The 9,651-nt window shown below is 37.8% G+C and overlaps 1 protein-coding gene across 6 annotated transcripts in view; it reads right to left on the reverse strand.

The window, feature by feature from the left end:
* LOC107676854 (intersectin-1-like) overlaps positions 1–9,651 on the reverse strand; it is a 64,857-nt gene that overhangs the window by 13,372 nt on the left and 41,834 nt on the right. For 5 of the 6 annotated variants that reach the window (XM_016471542.1, XM_016471545.1, XM_016471544.1 and 2 more), the window contains exons 17-20: positions 7,669–7,808; positions 6,779–6,865; positions 528–637; positions 222–433 (exon numbers count right to left, since the gene is read on the reverse strand). In XM_016471542.1, coding sequence (XP_016327028.1) covers positions 222–433; positions 528–637; positions 6,779–6,865; positions 7,669–7,808 — 549 coding nt within the window. The remainder of the gene's footprint in view (positions 1–221; positions 434–527; positions 638–6,778; positions 6,866–7,668; positions 7,809–9,651) is intronic. The other variant, XM_016471547.1, reaches the window with a different exon arrangement.

Genomic DNA, 9,651 nt, shown 5'->3' on the forward strand with positions numbered 1-9,651 from the left:
GGCATAGAGGAGAAACAATAATGTACAGTATGTGGAAAATAATGTTTTTTGAACCTTAAACCGCATAAACACATTTCATTACACCAAATACACAAAATAATGTTCTTTTTAGCAGCATCATATGACCCTTTAACATGTCTCAATATAAATAAACAACCAAAAAGCAGCTGCCAAACAGTCCAATTCATGTCTGTCTGGTTCAACAAGCATCCTTGTCTCACCTGCCATAGACCAGGGGGACCGAGTCTGTAGTTTTCCAGATTGCGGATGCTGTGTGAAGAGTTTGGAGAGGTTATCCTGTACTTCGGCTCTGCTGTGGTTCTCCTCTTCACTGACTTGGCTTATCCAAGCCTGAGTCGCAGGAGGAGTGGGAGCTTTACCCAGCCCATCATCTCTCCATGCAGGAGACATGCCATCTTCTGTCCCTGACAACCTGAGGGAAAAGTGAGGGACAAAATGAATGCCTGTTAAAAGAGTCAAATAACAAATTTTTCTGCAAAGAATAGCCATGGAAGGACATAAAATACCTAGACTCTTGTAATTCTGTGGACTTCCTGTCGTGCGACGGCTGGGTGATGTCAGCCTCCAGCTCCTTTTGTTTCTGCCTCTGTTGTTTGTTGTGGATTTCTCTCAGCTCCTGCAATGCATGATGGGATATTGGAGGACAGGTAAGGGGGAGTATGGGGGCAACGGGGCTCTGTTTGCGCTCTCTCTCACACTCAGATATGTTCACAGTTGTGCCCTGCAAGTGCTGTCTGGACAATCTGTTCGAAGTCTCAGTCACATAGTCTCTATTTATTTCTATACAGGAATCATATTTCTGACTATAGCTTATAGGTGATCATCTTAAAATATTGAAAAAATTTGATCATCTTTTCCAGACTATTTGATACTTTCTGCTATTTCTAAACATTTTCATTTTTTAAAATAGAAAATGTAAAAAGAGTACACAGCATATACGTACACTTTGTGTGCTTGACTGTATGATTCATGTAACCATTTATTATGTTCATGAATGGCTGGCAAATGACTCACTAATGTAACCATTGACTGACAACAAACTCAACGCATTTATATTTCAATACTGTATGCATAAATCGTACACTTGCATGGTACATGGTGCAAACTGCATAGCGATTGCTTTCATAATGGCAGGCTGCAATGCCTGCTGGGTAATGTCACATGAACCACAGAAGTCACAAGAGAGGAAACAACAGCCTGTTTCAGCAGACCAATGTAATGCCAGACCATTCCACCAATAAGGAATGGTCTGGCATACCATAAGGATATGGTAAAGGAGTCATGGTATTTTTTTTTTAGATATTAAACTGACAGATCTGTTGATAACATATACTTATTACTTATGAACATTTCTGTTCAATGTTGAATGCCACATAAGCACAACTGACACATCGAATTATACAATCAAGAAAGATCACTGCAAGCGATTTGGTAACAGACAGACTATAGAAAGACAGAGAGAGTTCGCCATTCAATTGTAAAACACACATATACACACACCAAACCAGTGTAAAAGGGTGTGAGTGTTTAGATTTCATGAACCAGACATGCACTTTTTAATGCATTTGTAAATCCACACACTGAAAACGTAAGCTTCTGTTAGCAACTTCAGACAATTTATTTCTTCTTTCTTTTTAAATGTCATTTTTGCCGGGAAAGCCTGTACAGAATTTACTTGATCACAAGAAGATCAATGTAACTAAATGACATGAACCTATAAAATTATTTTAAAAATTAAATAATGTGAACTAAAACTATTTAGATTATATCCACTGCTGCATATTTGTCAATCTCTGAAGAATGTCTGAATTCCAAAATCAATTGTTCAGTATCCAACTAACCAACTAATTAAATAAATGCTAAAATCCTAGCCAATGGAAATAAAGACAGATAACTGCATTACAATGTGTCTCAAACTGGAGTAAAGGAATTTACAGCTAGCTACTCTATAAAAAAAAAAAACCTGAAAGTCCAGAAACTACTCAAAATAAATGTTCTCCTCAAGTGACTAGAATGTAAATATAAAATGACGCAAAAAATTCTGTAATGGCTGCTAAGAGATTTCAAAGGATGTATAAAAAAAAAAGCTTATTGTCCAGGTTCATGCATAAGATTTTGGAATTAAAGACATAGTTCACCCAAAAATACAAATTCTGTCATTAATTACTCACCCTCGTGTCGTCAACCCGTAAGTAGTGTTGTCAAAAGTACCGAGTTCGGTACTAGTCAGTACTGAAATTTTTTTCATTTACATTTGAGAGCTGTTGAGTCGATTCTTAAACACTGCTGATTTGCCACTGTGTTCAAACGGTCAACATATATGACTGTGATTGGCTACAATGATCATCTCTTCACGCTCTTCACCAATAGCTCACACAGAAGCACACGGGAGTGTTTGAAAGCCATGTCTGTCAGCGGATCCCTACTATATCTGCACATACAAACTTACAAACACTCCGTGTGCTTCTGTGTGAGCACTCAGTGAAGAACGTTCAAATGTTAGTAGGAAATTAACTTTTTATAATTTCAGTACTGACTGGTACCAAAGTCAGTATTTTTGACAACACTATCCATAAGACCTTCGTTCATCTTCGGAACACAAGTGAATATATTTTTTATGAAATCTGAGAGCTTTCTGACCCTGTATAGACAGCAAGGGAACTACCACGTTCAAAGACTACCCAGAAAGGTAGTAAGGACATAGTTAACATAGTCCATGTGACATCAGCGGTTCATCCATAATTTTAATATTGGTAATTAATTAATTAATGACAAAATTTTCATTTTTGGGTGAACCTTTAATTGATGCATGTCTTGGGGGAAAAAAAAGCAGCACGATCAACCTTGCGCATAAATTATGATGATCTGTCTCAGATCAGTGCACAAAAAAGCTTAGCTTTCTACTGATACGTGAAGGTTTAGAATAGCTACAGTGCTGCCTTTGATGGGCTTCTCAAATGGTGCTTTTCCACTGCGTGGTACAACTCGGCTCGGCATGGCTCAGTACGGCACGGCACGGCTCGGATTGCGTTTCCACTGCAGTTTAGTACCGCCTTAGAGTGGGCGGGATTATTCACGTGTCATTATAGTTGCGCCGCCTCGACTGACGTGACTCCTGAAAAACTTTTTCAATCCGCGTCGCCCCATCAAGCTTTCGCTGGATCCGCTCCTCGGCTACCAACGAGAGGGACGTTTGTACTTCCTCAACAGACAACGAAACAGCCCTTTTTTGGTTGTTAAAAAAAAAAAGGTGCGCCCGTTCAAAACAGTTGCGTTCGATCCTTCGCTGGCTGTGCTGATTTAAATCTATAGGTTCTGTTGTGTCTCGTGTCGCAAGTTCAGTGACGATTCTCGATTCGGCCAATCAGTGATCAGCAGTTTACACGTCACGTCACGGTTCACTTGGAACCTCAACCGAGGAGGTACTCAAAAAAGTACCAGGTACCAGGTACTGTACCCAGTGGAAAAACCCCCAAAAGTGAACTGCACTGAACCGTACCGTACCATGTAGTGGAAAAGCACCAAAAGGGAGCTGGAGGAGGTGCAGTGAGACACACGAGCAGGGGACATGGTGTAGTGTGAAATTAAAGGTCAGGGGGGAGAGGGAGGGATGACCTGGAAGTAGAAGTGTATATGCTTCAAACAGGCCAGCAGTGCTGCGAGACAGTCCAACAGCACCTCGTCCACAGAGCTCCCTGACTGCAAGAGACACAGAGCCACCCATATGGTGACGGTTCAAAGGTCACACCACCATCATCGTTATCATCATCATTGTGTTTGCACTCTGTTCTGATGTGTACTCAGCTCTACACAATGCAGAGCCTCTTAAGTTTACTTATCAAGTTTAGAGCGAGAAAGAAACGGAGCAGACATAACATCTGAACCAAAGCAGAGCAGTGAAGCCTTTGCTGTTAATTAGTGCGAGCTACAGGCTTGAAAAAAAAAAGAATCTCCAAAATGATTACTTCAGGAATATTATTCATCAGGGCTCAACAATAAAGATGGACCCATGTCACAGGGTCAGTACGAGAGACTTAAATTCTGCTGTCATCATGACAACTAGCACACATCTTGTTTTCCAGTCCCACCAGGATTCCACTTGACAAAAGACTGATTTTGAAATTTCCAGAATTTTGTTTATACTTAATATAATTTTGAATATAATGATTTATATTTTTTTACTTTATTTTTATGAACTTCAACACAATAACAATCAAACAACACTCCTTCATGGGTACATACATAAAGTATAACATAAAAAGTAAAAAAAAATTCAGTCTGGTCAACTGGTTATGATATAAGCAAATATTTGTAAGCATGTATACGTGAATATTTGTGGTCATACATTCATAAACATAATACTCATTTCCTTAGGCTTACTATCAAGCAGCCGTTGATCCTAATTACATACATTTACATTAATGAATATACATATTTCACTTTGGCATTTATCTGTCTTCTCTCTGTTTTGATATATAGATTGTCCATTTTCCCCAGTGTTTCTTAAAAGTCTCTTCTTGCAGTCTCAACCTGAATGTCAGTCTTTCCATCTTGTAAATTTCTGTAACTATTTGTTCCCACTGAGTTCTTGTTGGGGGAGGCTGCTGGAGCCATAGTCGAGTAATCGCTTTTTTTGCTGCTGCTAGTAGAATCCTGAGTAGATATTTATTCCTATTATTAACTGAATCAGGTATATTGCCAAGAAATAGAATATAAGCTGTTTTTTCAATCTCAATTTCCAAGATTTCCTCTATGCTAGAATGTATTTCTGACCAAAACAGATTTAAAACTTGACAAGACCAGAAGACAAGCCGATAATGACCCGCACTGCCTTCAGCAGAAGCCCTGATTTGTCATTCCTTTTTGTTTTGCTTTCACTTTGGGCGTAATAAAGAAACAAATTGTATTTTTCCAACAAAATTCCCTTAGAGCCCTGGAATGACTAGTCACACACTGTGAATGCCATAAGTTCAGCCATTCTTCAGCTGGGATAAAAATCTGCATTTCCTTTTCCCACTTTTGTTTAATATACTCAGTAGAATGCCCTTTAATATCTTGAATGCAGGTATATAAACCAGATATTAATCGTTTTTCACAAGTATTTGTTTTATACACTTTAATGAACATTTATCAAAGGGGAATAATCATTTGTTACTCTTCTGATTTTCATACCATAATAGTGTCTAACTTGTAAAAACCTATAAAAATCCTGTTTCTCCAGACCAAATTTGATCATTAAATTCTGAAAAGCCTGAATTTCTCCCTTTGATATAATAGAACAGTAAGCAGTTATTCCTTTTTGTGCCCAGCTTTGAAACCTTTTATCCATTTGAGCGGGGTAGAACTGAGAATCATAACCAATCCAACTTAATATTCTCATCTGATACTCTAGTTTGAACTTTCTCATCAATTTATACCATAATTCTAAACCACATTTTGTCCACTGAGTTATGCTTTCAGATATCTCCTTAAATTTATTGTTATCACCTAAAAGTGACTGAACTGGAATAGGGCTTTGCAAGATTTCCAATTGTTTCCAATACTGGGAAAAAGTGGTATCGGTGCATCCCTAATTCTAAACCACATTTTGTCCACTGCGTTATGTTTTCAGATATCTCCTTAAATTTATTGTTATCACCTAAAAGTGACTTGAACTGGAATAGGGCTTTGCAAGATTTCCAGTTGTTTCCAATTGGCAGTATAGGTTGAATCACAGCAACATATTTCTCAGTTGGGCAGCAATATAATAGTCTTGAAGGCATGGCAGGGACCGTCCTCCTTTTTCTTTTGCTAACTGTAGAGTTTTAAATTTAATCCGTGGTTTTTTTACTATTCCAAATAAATCTAGAAATTATTCTGTCCCATAATGACCCTTATTAAAGCTTCTAAATTCCACCAAGAGCAGTGTGTCATTTTTCTTTTGTTGTTTCATTAATAGCAATGTCACAGAGAGCAGCAGGTATATTAGGCTGCTGCAACTTTAAGAACTAATGCACATACCCACGTGATGATACACGTCCGATTTTCAATCAACTATTTATGTTCACTTAACTGACATGAATACTTTGCATGACGGACATTTTGACATCACTTTGTGTGTATTTGACCAGTCAAGCATGTGACAGACTTCTGCATGCGTGCGTGCTTTGAGTATGTGTCAGTCAGTGCATAAGTACCGCATTGAGTTATACTTTGTGGCTTAATGCGCTTAACTGTTTTTAAATATCAAGTACACCCCATGCTTTTTTTTTTTCCATTCATACATGTTTCTTTATCATACCAATGTGTTAATAACTGTAAGTAGTACTGTGATTATATTGCAATCCCTAAAAAAACGGAAGGAAACGGTTTTCCAATGGATCACTGGCCCAGCAATCAACACAACACATGTATTTCTAAATACATTTATGCCATATTTTAAATCAGTTTAAAACAAACTTTCCAAATCAACTGATTATTTTATTTGTTAATTATTATTTACTAATTATTATTATTACGTGTTTCATAGTATTTTAATTTTGGTCATTCTTAATAAAAATGTGACAACAGCAAGTAAATATCTGAGCAGATAAAAAAATCTTTATTGTAGAGCCCTGTTGATGCCTTAGTAAAGGGAAGTAGTCAAGACAAGAAACAACTGGAAGTGTGCTACTCTAAGTCCCCTCATACAGGGCAACAGAGAGCACAGTGCTGTGAGTAGAGGGTAATAGTTTGGTGGTAGTTTTCTGGGGGTTAACAGCATTATCAGGTTGTCTACCTGTCGCCCCCTCTGCTCTTCAATAAGTAGCTCCGATTGCAGGTTCTCCATCCTAGCAGTGTGGGTCTCATAGAACAGCCCCAAGGACTGTACCACCACGAAGGGTAAAGCAGGGTGAAGCATGGTCAAGTCAGAACAAAGAGGGCCAGCCAAACCGTATAAACATGGTGGAGGGAAGGGTTGAGAGGGAGTCAGCCAGGATGAACGGAGGATGAGGAGGATGAAGGGCAGGGTGACAGAGTGAGCAGCAGGCAGATACAGTGAGAGAGGAACAAGAGATTGTGTGATGCTGTGAAAATGCTTCTACTTTATCACACACTCTCTTTCTCTTATTCTGAAGGTACATTAAAACAAAATTAAGAGTGTTCTGTTGTTTTTATTAAATACACTGGGTGAAAGCTCAATGATGTCTCAAAATGCACTCTCTCTTACTTCCTCTTTCATTCGCACAACACACAGGGTCCAAAATGAATATTTTGCCCCAACTGTCAATGGTGAGTGACTACATTTTTTCTTACTGGCCACGAAACAGTTAAATATATTAAATTGCTTGCTGTAAGTATTTAGATGACATTTAAAATGTGTTTTTTTTTTTTTTTTCAGTAGAAGGTTATTTGAATCACTTGCATCACAATTACAGAAAATTCATTTCTATGATGTATTGTAATAGCTCTAACAAACTGGTGAGTTATTCAATTTTATTTATTCATCAAAGCCAATTTTTACTTACATTTTGCACAAATGTTAATTTTGTACCCTACACTCACACAATGCAAAACATAAAAGTACAAAAATGCCAAGTATAACTAAAACAAATAACACTACTGAAGACAAAATGATCTGTCTGTTTGTGTAAGTGTGTGTGTTTAGGTCTTTCAGGGCTTCAGTACCTTCAGTTGTGTGTTGAAGGAGTCTATCTCCAATAGTTTGGAACGTGTCTCCTTCTCCACAGCGTCCAGCTGTTCTCTCAGCTGCTGTTTGGTCGATTCCTTCATTTCAATGGCCCTCTGAAGACTGGACAGAGAGTCTCCTACAAAGCAGAAATAATCAGACCACTACTAAAGAGCATTTCTGCGAGATTAACATCCTCATGAACTATTCTGCAGAACAATTTATTTTTCACTCCTCTACACCAACATAAACAAAAAGAAGCTTTTATCATCAATGCTTAGTTCACCAATCTGATTATATAAGTTCTTGACTATTTTCTTTCCTCTGCGACCTAAGGTGTTGTTTTCATGTTCAATCAGCTCAATTGTCGTTTGTAATTGTTCCTGCAGTACCAGAAGTGACCAGTCAGCAACTCCTTTTACAGATTACAGTGATTATAGATCACTGTTTGTTTTAAGTGTTACAAATGCTTTATGTGGGCGCGTTGAGGACGAGAACTCAGAACACACCTTGATTTGAGTGTCCTGAATTTCAACCGGTTTGCAAAACAAAGACGTGTTGGGCTGATCATCAATTTTAATCCCAGATATTTTATAGAAACTTTGACAAACTTTGAAATAAATATAGCAGAAGACAGAACCCCACATGCCACCACCAAACAGATTAATTTAATTTTTTCCTGAGTCTGTGAACTCCAACAATATTTAGTTTTTTGAATATATACATATATACTAGAGGTCGACCGATAGTGGATTTTGCCGATACCGATAGCTAGGTTGGACCACACTGGCCGATACCGATTAATTAACCGATTGTTTTAAAATTGATACTGAACAAAAACTAAAATAGTGCTTTATTAACAAAAACAGTACTGAACCATACTAGTAGTAGTAGTAGTAAAAATAATAATAATAGTAATAGTAAATGTTGAAATTAACACCCTCTAACAAGGAACAATACTTACACAGCTTTCATTAATCTTAATGCTACAAATGGACTCTTATTTTAAAGTGTTGCCACTTAATTTCAACTGTCATGCTTAAAGATGCACATCTTTAAATATATACACAAAGGCTATAGCATTAAAATTATATACACAGCCCTCTACGTACACCTTGGCAATTGAATCGTCATTGGCTAGTAAATGTTTTTGTTTACTCGCCAGACTGATAAATACCAATGAGATTGCCGTTTGCGCATTAGTTCCGCCCACTACCGGAGAAAGCGGTAGTTCTTAAAAGCGGAAGAATTCCAAAGGAACTTTGCTTTTATTTTGGTTTTATTTTATTTTGGGGAACTTTTATTTTGACAGCAAAATACAACAAAGAATATCGTTTACATGTAGCGTGCATAGGTAGCACGTCAATTCTCTCTCTACCTCTCTCGCTGCATGTGTGTGAAACAAAGCGACGGCGAGTCGTGTGCCTTCACACTAGAGTTTACGGTACGTTGTGCGTTGCACATCCATTCAGATGAACTGAAAAACAGCACAGATCGCTTGGCGGAGAGTGAAACTCCACCCCAACTTCTTCCTCGTCGGCTTTTCCCACGTTTTCACAGGAGATTTATCAAGAATAGGCTTGCTCTGCGGTGAGTGATGCTGGCCAAAGAGCCAGAGGAGGAGAGGAGAGTAGTTGAATCGGTAAAGTGCTTGATTGGTAAATTCGTCCCCCGCGCTTTTTTAGTCAAGTCAAGTGTGTTCATAGAGGTTTCCATGGGCCAACTGGAATAAATCTAGATTTAAATAAAAAAAGATACGATATTGTCGGACCTGACGTTTTATTCTTATCCAAAACAAGATGTGATATGAGTGTGATATAGGCTACATACCAGTCAAAATTTTTTGAAATGTAAGAAAGATCCAATAGAAAGATCCAAAGATCAGCATTCATATTAAATAAAAAGCTTTTGTAACCATATACATATACCATTCAAAAGCTTGGAGTCAGTATTTTTATTTTATTTTATTTATTTATTTTTTT

The sequence above is a fragment of the Sinocyclocheilus anshuiensis genome, unplaced genomic scaffold (genome assembly GCF_001515605.1).
Source record: "Sinocyclocheilus anshuiensis isolate Anshui unplaced genomic scaffold, SAMN03320099.WGS_v1.1 scaffold2166, whole genome shotgun sequence".
Taxonomy (NCBI): Eukaryota; Metazoa; Chordata; class Actinopteri; order Cypriniformes; family Cyprinidae; genus Sinocyclocheilus; species Sinocyclocheilus anshuiensis.